A 13,553-nucleotide genomic window follows, 5' to 3' on the forward strand; every position below is an offset into this window, starting at 1 on the left:
ATTCGGATCTCGGATGTAAAAAGAATAAAAAAAAGTAAGAGAGAGAGAGAGAGAGAGAGAGATGAGTGCTCCCATTTTCCAGTTTGGATATTCCATGGGACCGCTGTACAGGTGGAGTAATTTGGGCGGTTGGTTGTTGGGGCCAAACACACCTAATTTGCTAAATGAAAGAAGCTAAGAAAGAAATGACTATTCCTTGGAAAATAAAAAGGGTAGCTACATTTATAATCCCTTTGGACTTTGAGTTAATATGTTGATGTGGTCCCTAATTTTTTAGTGAATATTCATTATACTTTTCAGGTTATATAAAGATACCCAATGTTATTTTACTATTAATTCAAGTTAACGGAATTTGCTGATTTTAGATTTTTATTCCGCAAATTTGAATGGTGCAACATTACGCGTGAATTACCCATGTAATATAGTTCAACTCAAATCGAGATATAATAATTCATGTTGTCACATAACAAGGATAATCAATTTTGTAAGTTGAATCATATAAAGGGATTATTATATTCTAATTTAAGTCGAATATCTTGCGTGAATAATTCACATGTAATGTTTCTTTGTTCCACCATTCAAACATGTTAGATTTGAAATCGAATCAATAAATATTGTTCACTTGAATTAATGAAATGACAATATTAAGCATTTTCATATAGTCCATGGGTTGAAGTGAACCTATACTAAAAGTTCGAAGTCTAAATTGAACAAATAAAAAATTTAAGGACAACACTATTTATTAAGTTAAAGTTCATGGGTCACGTTGAACAAATCAAAAACTTAAAAGCAACATTGTAAATTTGGCCAAAATTCAAGGATGATTTGTATCATTTTCCCAAAATAAAATCGAGTACAAACAATAAGTTTGTCAAATGAGTAGGTGTTCAACAAAAAAAAAAAAAAATCTGAAGTAATCCATTTAATATGTATTAATATTTTCTTATGTAAAATGATTTTAGTGATCCATATTCGATCCTAACTTTGCTCAATTTGAGCTTCAATTATTAGCAAATTTTCAATTACTGAAAATGCACAACCATTAGAACCACGAAGACAAAAACTATTCCAACCTGAATAGAATTAGCTGTTCTTTTGGCCCTCATGAAATAACTATTTCTGATTTTGATCGAATGACTATTTCATGGCAATAGCTATTTATACTCTTTTGATAAAATGATAAAGTAAATGATTCCTCTTGAATAGCACAACCACTATTGCAAAACGAATGAACATTATACGTCTAGGAATTGTATTTAAGTGAGAGGGCTTGGATGATTGAATAGTTGTAGTGTTTTACATAACTTAATTATATGTGTATAACATGTTAACTATCCCAATAAGTACGTTTTATTGTGTATTGCTAGCGTGTTTTGGTATTAAAGCCATACATGAATAAATTCCATAATATAGAGTTTTTCTTTCATTAGAGCGCATCTCGGATAAAGAAATAAGAACGTAGGCATCCTGCACAAAGAAATAAGTTTGGGTAATTTATATTGTTTGAGGAAAACTTCTATGAAGCAACCAAAGAAAAGGAGCGTGCATGGACACTTAGGGCGTGCATGGAAACACTCAAAAAAGTGTTTCCGGCACACTTGCACGTACGGAAAGTGTTAGGAACAAAAGGAACAGAAACGCGTTTGGTTACGTTTACATTCTTTTTTTTATTTTTTTGTTTTGGAACGAAATAGAAACAGAAAAAGAAACAAAAAAAGTTATCTCTCCTGAAAGAAACACTTCTTGGAAGGAACAAAAGAACAAAAATCACTCTTCTCTCTCTTCTTCTTCTCTTCTTCTTTTCTTCTTTTTTTCTTCTTTTTTCATTTTGGCCGGTCGCCGGCCTCGGCCATGGCCGGCGACCGGCCGTCGAGGCTCGGCGTCGCCGCGCGGGCGAGGCCGAGCCTCGCCCGGGCCGGCGACTCGGCCCCGCCGGATCTGGCGAGCCCGAGCTCGCCCGGCCAAGGCGAGGCCGAGCCTCGCCCAACCACGGCCGGGCTCGGCCTCGCCGTGGGCCGGCGAGCCTCGCCGTGGCCGGGCGAGGCTGCCGGCCCGTCGGCCGAGTCGCCGGAGGCCGGTGACCGGCCGAAGAAAAGAAAAATAAAAAGAAAGGAAAAATAAAAAATAAAAAAAATGTTTAAAAAATTAAAAGAAACAAAAAATAATAAAATTTACCAAACGTGTTTCTGTTCATTTTTATTCCGGACCAAACGTTACCAAACGTGTTCTTTTGTTCAAAAACTGTTTAGGAACGAAACACTTTTTTTTTTTGTTCAGGAACAAAAAAAAAGAAACAAATCCATGCGCACCCTTACTTGCTAGAGAAAAAAATCATAATGTTTAATACACAATTTTTTTCTCATATTATGTTTAATCTATAATTTGTATATTGAAACGGAGAAGCAATTTACATAAAACTCGAAATTGGTCTCCTAGGCCTATTGGTCGGTTTTACTCCCCAAGCAGATAATTTAATTTTGAGTGCTAAGGTAAGAATTTTAGTTTCGTTTGAAAACAAAAGAACCAATCTTGTTTTCATGATGGAAAACTGTATTTGGCAATGTTTTGGATTATCATGATTCATGAGTGGAAGTTCTTATCTCAAAAAGTGGAAATCCAATAATATTTTACTAGTTTGAAAATAGAAAATCTTCGTTTTTCACAATCAAAATTACTTTCCCAATCTTTTAATTTCAAATTCTTAAAGAAATTACCGACGCCATATCCACATTTTCTAATTTCCTTTGACTGCATAAGTAATGCTTAATGGATTGACTTCTTTAAAGTTTAAACCGACAGATTGACATGTGCAATTGATCTTTAATAATTTTTATAGCCATTGTTTTACCTAATGAACATCACATTGTTCCAGCTTTCCTATTTTATCAATGTTCTAATTATTTACATCGCCATAAATTCTTCATGAGTGTTTTTCTTTCTCCTTTTTGGTGAACTTAGTTTGTTTTTAGATTTTAAAACTGATGCGAAAGGAGACCCAACAATGCTTTATTAATTTAATTATATACCTTTTCTATAACACATGATATCGGAACTTTAACCCAATTAATCCTCGTATCGCACATGTACTATGTGCATTACGTGAACATCATGTTCAAATACTCCAAAGATCAACTTCAGCCTCATACTATAGATGGAGACACCTTGATTCCATTTGTCCTTTTCTTTTGCATTTCTATCTGAAGAGTCGAATAAATCTAGGATAAGATAACAATCGTTAATGATTAGGAATCAAACATTTGATTTTTGTTTTATCCAGCTGATCAACACCTGGACATTATCCCTAATTGGTCCATTGAAATCAAAGATAATCCGTAATCACAACCTATAAGTCAATAATACTAAGTATAACAGTTCAAATTATAGTTGTCAGACACCAATAAACATATCCGTATATCTGAAAAAATTTCGGAAAGATCATTTGAGCTAAACAAATGATCTCGTTCATATCTCTTTCTTCTCTCTCTCTCTCCCCCAGAAATTTGAAGATTTTCAGTTGCAATTTATCTTTTGCTCACTAAGGTATCCTCTGTACAACCAAAATGTTTTCGAACATCATATGTTATTCTTTGCAAGCTTTTCTGAGAACTACCATGATATGATTTGATCCATAAGACGACCTTGTTCGGGTGCAAGGATGGCTGCACCATTTTCAAATCTAAACCCCAACAAAATCCAATAAAATGAGAAGAATGTGGATCTAAATACGAACTCGTTTCAAGATAAAATTCGAAGAAGGAATCACTTTGAAATCACGAAAAAATGGAGAAGTTCAGTTTTTTTCATATCGATTTCAAATTTAGAGTTCATGATCGCGATCCTCATCTCCTTGGTTCTATATAAGGATTTCTCACGACGACCAGCTTATAACTAGAGAAGAAGAGAAAGAGGAGAAAGGGGAAAAAGATGGGGAAATCGAGTCTCAAGAACGTCGCGTCCACATTTCTCATTGTTTTCCTAGTTTGCTGCTCGGTTGTCGAGCTTTGCAATGGTAGAGAGCTCGAGGAGAAGAGCCAAGACTCGACCGGGTCGAGCGGCGCCATATCGTTCTGGACCGATTGCTGGCGGTGGTTTCCCCGCCCCCACTTCCCCATAGTCCCTCCTCTCCCCCCCTTCTTGCGTCCTCCTTACCCTTACCCTTTCCCGTGGCTCCCTCGCCCTGTTCCTCCGCCACAAGCACCGAAGATGCCGCCTCCGACATCCAAACCGAAGCCGATACCCTCGCCGCCGGCAGAAGGGCCAGCAGGACCAAAGCCGATACCCTTGACACCGGCGGAAGGGCCAGCGGTAGGATTGATACCACCGACCCCAGTTGAGGGGCCGGCACTGGAGCCCACACCACCAACTGAGGAGCCGGGAGAAGGAGCGACACCACCGACCCCGGTTGAGGGACCGGCACTGGGGCCAACACCATCGACCCCAATTGAAGAGCCGGAGCCAGGAGTGACGCCACCGACCCCGATCGAGGGGCCTGCATTGGGACCAACACCGCCGACAGAGGAGCCGCCAATTGAGGGACCAGCACTAGCGCCAACACCACCAACCCCGATCGAAGGTCCGGCACCAGGACCGACACCAACTACCCCAATTGAGGGGCCTGCATTGGGGCCGACACCGCCAATTGAGGGGCCCGCATTGGGGCCAATGCCACCCCCGATTGAGGAGCCAGCACCGGAGCCGACACTGCCAATAGATGAGCCAGCCCCTGGACCAACACCACTGAGCCCAAGTGAGGGGCCGACACCTCCGGCGGAGGAGCCAGTGCCGGGGCTGACACCAATATTGCCAATAGAGGAACCAACGCCGACGCCAAACCCGTAATCGGCACTTATGCTGGCGCCAGCACCAGCCAAGTGAAATTTGCTAGGATTTTTGGCTTAGTCTTTACTGGATTCAGATTCAGTACCGACCTTTTCTGTTTCGTCTACCTTTTTAGAGTAATAAAAAGAATTTGCTTTTAGTTGTTTTTCAGCGCAGCAGTATTAGTAGACTTAATTAAATATTTTGGACAGGATGCCTCTGTCTCAAACAAAATATTCATAAACATAATCGTGTGATCATTCGCCTTGGAAAATATAATTCGATTACTAATTCACCTTGTGCAATTTGGTGACATCTGTTTGATTGACATATATGAAAAACTTATGAAGTACACCATGTCGAGCTCGGTCACCATTAACGGCTTCCAATATTTGTATTTTCAGATTTAGGATCTTGGGAGGCTCCAAAGGTTGACAATCGATCAACTTAAAGCTATTGGAAAATGGATCCTTGCTTAGGGATAACATTTCTCCAATAAATATTTTTCTCATTTTTCAAAAAAATAAATCGACTAAAATATTTTCCTAGTCAAAAGAATCAAAAGTCTTTTTAATATATTACTAGATAATGAGGCTTAGATAAGACCATGTGAACCCTAACACTTTTGTTTTTCCCTATCCATTGAGGCCAGGATTGGACCCTAGTGCCTACGCCTAAGTCCATAGAGGTCAAGCTCGGGACTTTAGTGCACTAGCACATGAGCCTTGGTCCATCAAGGTTAGGCTCGAGGCCTTGACGCCAAGTGTCAATTCCATAAAGGCCGAGCACAAATCCCTGGCACTTGGGCCAAAGTCCACAAAGGTCATGCCCAAGTCCTCGACACTTAGACTTGGGTCTATGGTGCTTAGGCTTAGGCCCCTAGTGCCCATGTTCGGATCCCTTGTGCTTGAGCTTGGATCCATCGAGGTCGAGCCTAGAAACCTAGTGCTTATGCCCTGCTTGGGTCCTTGACCCATGGGTTGGGGTCCATCGAGGCTGGATTTGGGATCCTAGTGCCTACGCTTGGCTACCCATTTGCAACTCATTAGCGCTCTAATAATGCATGTGTATTAAAGAAAATTAAATTAGATTTTCATTTTTTAAAAAAATAATTAAAAAAATTTCAGATTCTTTTTCAAATTTTAGCCAAATATGGGAAAAATATTGTTATTTTTCTGAAAAATGATTTTCTTGAAAACATTTTCCATATAATAAGTTGTGCCTTATGAAAATGAATGACAGCAATAAAAGTGAATTTTTTTTTTTTTTTTTTTCTTGATAAGTGAGAGCTATAAGATGGCTAAAAAGTCCAGCTCGCCAAAAGGGGAGAATTGTGGATGGTTTCGGCGTCTAAGTGAAAAGCATACGAAAAATGCAAATTTTTTAAAGGTGACCACGATATATGCGTATAAAAAATATTTTAAGAGGTTCTCTCAAGCTGCTCGTTAAGTCTTATTGAAAATATTTTGAAAATGTAAATTTTTCTATCCACAGTAATGATTATATTAAAATATATAATCCATTGACTTTTAAAGCGCCCTGAAGAGTATTATTTTCACTTTTAGTTAACTTAATTAACACTCGGGGTCATTTGTTGGCAAGGTCCATCAAAATAATCACGAGTCTAACATAAACCTTTCTAGAAAACCGGAGAATATCAAATCTAAATGGACTTCTTATAGCCCGTGCTGATTCAAAAGAATCGAAACTAGGATGTTTAGCTTGAGATGCTTTGCATCTTTTTTTTGGTTTTTCAAAAGGCAAATGAGCATAAGACGTTACGAAGGAACATTGTGATGCAACAAAGTTCTTCCTTATCTCCAGAGATTCCACCACACATTCAAATGCCATGAGACTCAAGAAATACCAAATTCTTATAAAATTATCAAAGAATCGCATAAACTTTAGCTCGTTAGAATGACGCAAATCAAAAGGAAAGCAGTAGAGCTACGAAATGGGAATTATAGCGTCCAATTCAAGCAGCCGATGTCGGCCGAGATTCACATGGGGTCGATTCTGAGTCCAAGTCTTCCTCCTCTCCGGTCTCCAGGTTGCGGTACACGGGGGAATTTGGCCCTTGTGCATCGCCACAACCTTGCAGGCCGAGTCAGTGGCCAAGGAGCCGCCGATGGGGAGAATGGCTGAGGATGGAGGACCACTCGGTGATGTGAGGAGGAAGGGGGTGGGCAGGACAAGAAGAGATCGGCGGGGCTAATCCTCGGAGGGAGGCGATGATTCAGCAAGTGAAAGGGGTGGAAGAGGGAGAGAGGGAGAGGCGGCCGGGCCGTGGGGGAAGAGGCAACTGCGCGACGAGGCGATCCAATTCGACCCTTCGAGCAAGCGCCAGTTCTGTTCATTGTTCACTCGACATTCCTAGGGAAACTGATGGCAGCTTCCCTTACCATGGTCCACAAACACAAGTTTGAATGCCAGGATACGTGATCTCTCCTGGAGAAAACGCTCAGTGCCAAATTTCTAGGTTATAATCCAAGGAAATGTATATGTGCTGAACATGCGAAGATAAGATCAACCAACGAAGACCGAGCATTAGGCTTCTCTGGCTAATTTTGAAAAGAAGAAGAAAAAGCCTTGTTCAGCCGCGGGCAGTGAAGCTTTTGGGATTAGAGACGAACGATTTGCATAGGCTTTTTAGTTAGATGTTTACAGGCCTAATTAAAAGGAGGAGCCGACTTTTTACTGTTAGATTAAAGGCTCGTTTGGTTAGCAGGAGCGGAGAAATATGAACGAATCCCACCATGCGAGAGTAAGATCAGTAGATTTTATCAATTGAAATTACTATATATACGTAAATTACCAAACACATCTCCGAGTTTAACCTTTGAAGACCATTTTACACCTTTGCATCAATTATCTTAGTATTCTTTTTCATGAAAATGCCATTTTCTTCCCAAAAAACCCCATCCTCAAATACCCAAAATTCACTTCAACAAAAAAACACTCAAAAGCATCCGAAAAATGAATCACCTAAACCTTAAGCAAATGCTGAAATAAATTTGCAAGGAAGGAGAATTTGGCCATTTGAATGTTGGGGTTTATGCTTAGAGGTAGGTTATGATACGTTTGTAATGCCAGTCGAAATGCACACACGAAACATAGCTAAATTATACTGTAGTCTTCCACATTATCAAAGTGATGAGTCTCAATGAAAATTTCCACAAATTTCATTTCCAACCGCAGTCTAATATCTGCATGGGGAGAGACGCCAGGGGAAAAAAAAATTAGAACTTGCAGAAAAAAAAGAAAAAGAATGTCAAAATACAGACGGAACTCTCAAAAACCGAGGTCGTCTGAAAATCTTGCTCAACATGGTACCAAAAAAGCATGAAACTGTAAAGCAAAACGACACTCATTCAATTTTCAACTTCCCGGCTGGCTAAAATGTTTACTACCCGCAGAGAAAATTGACCGCGTTAAATACTCATTAAAAACATGCTTTTAACTAAAAAATGAACCGGCTTCGCTACTTCTTATCTTCCTTCTCAGCCTCAGCGGCCTTTTTCATCCTCGCGCCCACGTGACGTATGTTCATGCGCTCCACTCGCAGCTTGGCGTATGCATTGAATGATTTCATCTCATCCGTGACCTTCACAAGTTCCACGGCTGGCTTTTCTCTTACAATGGGCAGGTAGGTTCCTTGCACTTGAGTTGCATTTGCAAGCTCTTCTGGAGTAGAATCACCAGCCTGCATGGAGAAGGAAGATGAGATGCTTTCAACAAGAACAGGGATCGGACAATATTGGTACAAATTTTGTAAGTACTCAATTTACCTTGAATTTCCGTGCGCGTCTCGGGAAGACAACTAGCTTCGCCCTGTATGTCTTCAGCCTCTGCATATTAGCTTGTAGACCTTCCAGTGACCGATTCTTGCGGCGATGATCAACTGCAATTCCAATTGTTGGAGCTAATTTCTTCGGGATACCTGCTGCCTGAGACATGCAAAATGCAAGTTAAGCACAAGGCTCGCACCAGATGCTGAAAACTGTAAAAGGATATCCTTGAAGGAGAGAGCAATCACGGAAGACGTTTTTGTCATCATAAAAATACTGGCTATAGCAATTCCAAACCTCTGTGGAAAAAAGCATGTTTAGTAAAAATGAAAGCACGCAAACTTAACAGGCAGAACCTGGATCAAACAATAAAAAGGCTTAAAAAAAAAAAGTGCCACGTTCCATTTAAAGAGCTAAATGAAACGAGGGACACAAGTCTACTTGGAACCTGCCACTCCAATAGCCGAATGCGACTTTGACCACAGGTAGGAGTAATATACTAGTAAAACAACACGGGCATTAACAATGCTTCATATACAAAAAAGTGGTGAAAATAATGCCGGTTTAGTGTATATAGCTAATCTCCTCATGATGCATTGTAATTTGGGATAGAAAAATCTGAAAGGAACAGAGCACAGTTTTCTAGCTGACAGAAATATAAGTTGAGCAGCAAGTGAAATGATAGTTAAATCTTATTGGCACAGAGTTTGAACAAGCTGGAGGACCCAATCTATTCATATTACTTCTATCAACACTGAGACATATTATTTTGACAAGATAAGAAGATTCTTCATGACAAAAGAACCCATTTAAACAAATTACTCATTGTCGCTATACCTTAAGCTCTTCGAGAGAAAATCCCTTCCCAGCCCTGACCTTCATATTATATTTCACGGTTTGACCATGGACGACTGGTCTGAGGGGACCTGCTGTTGGCCGTGGGAAAATCCGCACAGCCTTCTTTTGCCGAGCTGGCATGAAATAAAGAACATCAGAATGCTCTGATAATAAAAATGGAAACCAATGATTTCACTTCAATAACTAGGTAAGTAGTTCAACTACCTAGGCGTCTTCTAGCCTTTCTCGCAGGCTGGTTAAACCAGGTCTTGACGTAATTTTGCCAGTGCTTTCTGAAGTGCCCACTTGGCACGACATTGTTATGTTTAACCATGACTTACCTAAAAAGGAAAAAAAGACAAAGCTTGTTAAGGTTAAGATGGCTCTGAGATGTGGATATATCTTATCAGCAAAAGCTATCGGACAGTCAATACTTGGCAGATTATGATCCAAACACATTAACGAAAAGTACAGCAAATTTGTTATTTCACTCTGAAATTTTAAAAGTGGTTTTCAGTGCCTAGATAGAAATTCAGAAAACTAAATATCAGGGGCACACAATCTGCCACATTGCCGACGTGATAATTTCAATTCGGAATAACCATTTTCGCAAAAGAGAAAGAATGACATAATAAGGGAGTAAACCAAACAATATCGTGTTAGATGACATCACTTTTAAGTTTTGTCGACCAACAGCTTAAACAAGCTGAAACATGCTGAGCTCAAATCAGGATATATTCCTACACTGCAGAAATCCAAGTAAATCTCATTCACAGTACAAGAACCATGTCTGAATTTAGAATTAAAATCCCCATTCAGGGCATTGGCATTCTTGAACCTCCACACTCCCACTGCACACTAGACAACAAAATGCTACGTTGCAAATAATCTCGACAAGCAGAACCATCGAGACTCGATTCCTACCTTCTCAGCCCAGAAAAAGGAAACAGCTACTTCGCACAATGCATCACCAGACACCTTTTACCAACCCCCATAAAAAATAATCCAATCGAGCGAAAACAAAGCACAGCATTTTCAACACAATACATTCGGCAGGAAAACAAACACCCGCGAATCAACAACATCTAATGGCCCGATTAGATTGGGCGAAGACCATCTACAGATTAAGCTCGAGGTCGGCAAATCCGGAACGAACGAGTTGCGAATGATGCCGAAACTTTCAACCGACTAAGCGGATAGAAACAGAGCGAAGCGAATCCAACGCGAATCAACCGGAGAAAGGGAGCGGCTAAGAGGCCGTAGATCGACACGGAAGAGAAACACACACGATCACACAACAATCAGCACCGAAAATTTCAGAGAATCGAGCTCAAACGGTACCTGCCTCAGGCCTTGGGAACCGAGCGGTGCTATAGTCCGACGGAGGGAAGCTGGTTTGACTGGGAGAGCTTTATATCGCTTCGTACACAAAACCCTAGGGCTTATTCCGTTTGGGAACCCCTTCCCAAAGCCCTTTGGAGGCTTAAACATCCTTTGGGCAAATGTCAGCCCGTTTGGCATTCGTTTTGGGTCAGCATTCCCCAAATGCGTGCTTTCACAAAGCTGAAAGCCCAAGGTAGGGTGGGGGCTGCCTTGGGCTTTCAGCTTACCGAAAATGTTAAGCTTAAGGATTAAAAAAATTTCTTCCCAAATTACCCTTATTCAATTTTCGTTTGTTCGTTTCGCCCTTACTATTCATCGTCTTCTTCCACGAGCTTCTTCTTCTTCCGCGCGAGCTTCTTCATCCGCGACCCGTTGTCGGCGAAAGGCGCGGGCGATTTGCCGGCGGCCGTCGCCCAGACGACCGTTGTCGGGGGTGACGCAATCGACGCCGAGGGTGGGTCGCGGAGAGTGCAGGTCGCGGGACCCGGATGGGCGATAGGGTCGCGGGAGGACCTTCCCGCCCCGATCCGGGTCACGGCGGTGTTGGCGACCTCGCCGCCCGCATCCGGGCGGCGAGGTCGCACGACCTGCGGCGACCCAGATTCGGGCGACGAGGTCCTCCCACGACCTCGACGCCCCGAATCTAGGTCGCCAGAGGTCGAGGCGGCGTCGCGCGACCTCGCCGCCTCCCGATCCGGGGTTGCGGAGGTCGCGCGATGTCGCCACGACCCAAATCCGAGGTCGCCGAGCCTTGCCGCCCCAGATCCGGGGTCGCCGGAGGTCGCGACGGCGTCGCGCGACCTCGCCCCCAAATCCGAGGTCGCCGGAGGTTTCTTGGAGGTCGGCGAGCCTTGCCGCCCAGATCCGGGTCGCGGAGGTCGCGACGGCGTCGCGCGACCTCGCCCCCAAATCCGAGGTCGCCAGAGGTTTCTTTGGAGGTCGCGGAGTTATTTGCCCTTGCCGGTCAATTTTTTTTTAATTTTTCTTTTGATAATTTTTTTTTTCCCATAAAGATGCTTTGTAAATATAATTTCTCAAACACTATTTTGCTCAAAGTGCTTCACAAAAGGCTTTCAAAGTACAATTTACCAAATATGGTTGCATTTTGGAAAACACCTTTAACTCAAAGGTGTTTGCATTTTTTTAAAGACTTTCTCCAAAAGTTTTCCCAAACGCACCTTGGATCCGAAGAAGAAGAAGAAAAATGGGCCTTGGGCCTGACCCGATTCTTTTTAGCTCTTTTGGACTGGCGTCATGGACCAAAAGCCCAAGGCCCGATAAGGTGGTGCGGCTGGGATTTTTCCCTTTATTAGTACATTCGAGAACTCGAGAGAGAGAATTAAATATGTTTAAGAAAAGATGATTGGTCAAAGATTTGGCCATTGGGAATGATTCGGACTTAGCATCCTATAATATCTTCTTCTAGCGTTAAATTCGAATTGCAAGATCCTAACAGATTAGATTTATGAAAAGACCAATATTGTATGGTACCGGAGGGACAAGTGCTACTGAGGTCGAGGTTGGCAATATGAACACTGAATTCGTTGCACTCCACCACCTTCCCATGAGTAGTAATCTATGTTCTCACCTAGTGATGATTATGATTCGTGCTTTGGATAAACGCAACGAGGACCTGATCAGTTGATTCCAAGATTCCTCTTGAGCCGTATCAAGGCTAATCTCTTGTTGACATGATGCATTGGATTAGAAAAGCATGTGTTACACCAAGAAATGACTAATTTTATTATTGACAAGTAATAAGTTTGGTTGACTATTCAGTAGGTCATTTGTGAACAAGGTGGTTGATTTAATAGGTGCTAAATAATCTACATTGATCATTGATGATTTGTCAATTGCAGATTTTGCTTAAGTTTTGGAATCCGAAGACAAGCAAAATGTGTCAATTTCAACACCACAGGACCACATGACGGTTCCAATATTTGTAATTAGAAGTACTAACTGCATATATGGAACTTTTGTTAGTAGACTATAAATACTTACCATGAATATTATAAATTTTCTCGCACTTTTTCCCAAATATTAGTTAACGAATGTTGCGACCTACCCTCTGGGGGAGGGAACAAGTTTAGGAGTATTGTCTAAAGGATGGGCCTAAGGCCTATGATTAGGCGAGAGCTCTTCCAAGTTCATACCCCGCGTGACATTAGGATATGTTTTAGGAATTTTGCGAAAAAAAGTCGCCACTAACCTATTGGGGTCGGCTAGAAACTAAGTGAGGCATGAGAGTGTACCTCACTTCCTACGCAACTAGAGAATCTAGGAACGGAGACTTGATTACACTAATTGATCAATTAGTGCCCTTTCGGTACCTAATATTGTTTATTTTAAGAGAAATGATTTTTGTCAGGTAGTTTGAATTGATTTTATACCTATCCACTAACATATGAAGTGATCATACGTGTACGCAATCATCAAAATAACAATCAGCAACTAAAGTAAACATTAAATGAATTGCAAGAGAAATAAACATCTAGCATTAAGAGATAAATAAATGACAATCCTAATTAGACCAAGGGGAACCATAATCATCACGTCGTAAGCGTGCAATCAAGGGCAATTGTATCCGAGGATAATTAGAACCCTAAGGTGAAGCTGTGCGGGCTTGTTCAATTTTAAGCACAATCTTAAGCCGATGATTTCCCTACATCTTTTAAGAGAAAATTGTCCAATAATTATTTTAAAGTTTTTCGGGGAAGTCTAAAACAA

General features: G+C 41.4%; 2 protein-coding genes across 3 annotated transcripts; both read right to left on the reverse strand.

Annotated features, from left to right (window-relative positions):
* Nucleotides 1-4,151: 4,151 nt before the first annotated feature.
* LOC104446225 (glycine-rich cell wall structural protein-like) lies at nt 4,152-5,194 on the reverse strand. Its single transcript, XM_039313328.1, has 2 exons — nt 5,115-5,194; nt 4,152-4,881 (listed from the first exon to the last, which is right to left on the reverse strand). The coding sequence occupies exons 1-2, from the start codon at nt 5,192-5,194 to the stop codon at nt 4,152-4,154; spliced, it is 810 nt and encodes a 269-aa protein (XP_039169262.1).
* Nucleotides 5,195-7,972: 2,778 nt separating this feature from the next.
* LOC104444227 (60S ribosomal protein L13-1) lies at nt 7,973-10,882 on the reverse strand. 2 transcript variants are annotated; one of them, XM_010057870.3, is made up of 5 exons: nt 10,785-10,882; nt 9,669-9,784; nt 9,444-9,577; nt 8,607-8,765; nt 7,973-8,521 (listed from the first exon to the last, which is right to left on the reverse strand). In XM_010057870.3, exons 2-5 carry the CDS (start codon nt 9,775-9,777, stop codon nt 8,300-8,302), a joined length of 624 nt encoding a protein of 207 aa, XP_010056172.2. In that variant the 5' UTR covers nt 9,778-9,784; nt 10,785-10,882; the 3' UTR covers nt 7,973-8,299. The 2 variants fall into 2 exon arrangements, with proteins under 2 accessions (XP_010056172.2, XP_010056173.2); XM_010057871.3 differs by having other exon boundaries at nt 10,789-10,878.
* Nucleotides 10,883-13,553: the final 2,671 nt, after the last annotated feature.

This window comes from Eucalyptus grandis, chromosome 5 (genome assembly GCF_016545825.1).
Source record: "Eucalyptus grandis isolate ANBG69807.140 chromosome 5, ASM1654582v1, whole genome shotgun sequence".
Lineage (NCBI taxonomy): Eukaryota > Viridiplantae > Streptophyta > Magnoliopsida > Myrtales > Myrtaceae > Eucalyptus > Eucalyptus grandis.

Bases quoted from the DNA above. Each gene is read 5' to 3' on its own strand.
- LOC104446225 (XM_039313328.1), bottom strand. From the start codon at position 5,194: ATGGTGACCGAGCTCGACATGGTGTACTTCATAAGTTTTTCATATATG. The intron at 4,882-5,114 runs GTGAATTAGTAA...CAAAAATCCTAG, and splicing joins ATGTCACCAAATTGCACAAG to CAAATTTCACTTGGCTGGTG.
- LOC104444227 (XM_010057870.3), bottom strand. From the start codon at position 9,777: ATGGTTAAACATAACAATGTCGTGCCAAGTGGGCACTTCAGAAAGCAC. The intron at 9,578-9,668 runs GTAGTTGAACTA...ATTTCATGCCAG, and splicing joins AAAGGCTAGAAGACGCCTAG to CTCGGCAAAAGAAGGCTGTG. The intron at 8,766-9,443 runs GTATAGCGACAA...TGCATGTCTCAG, and splicing joins TTTCTCTCGAAGAGCTTAAG to GCAGCAGGTATCCCGAAGAA.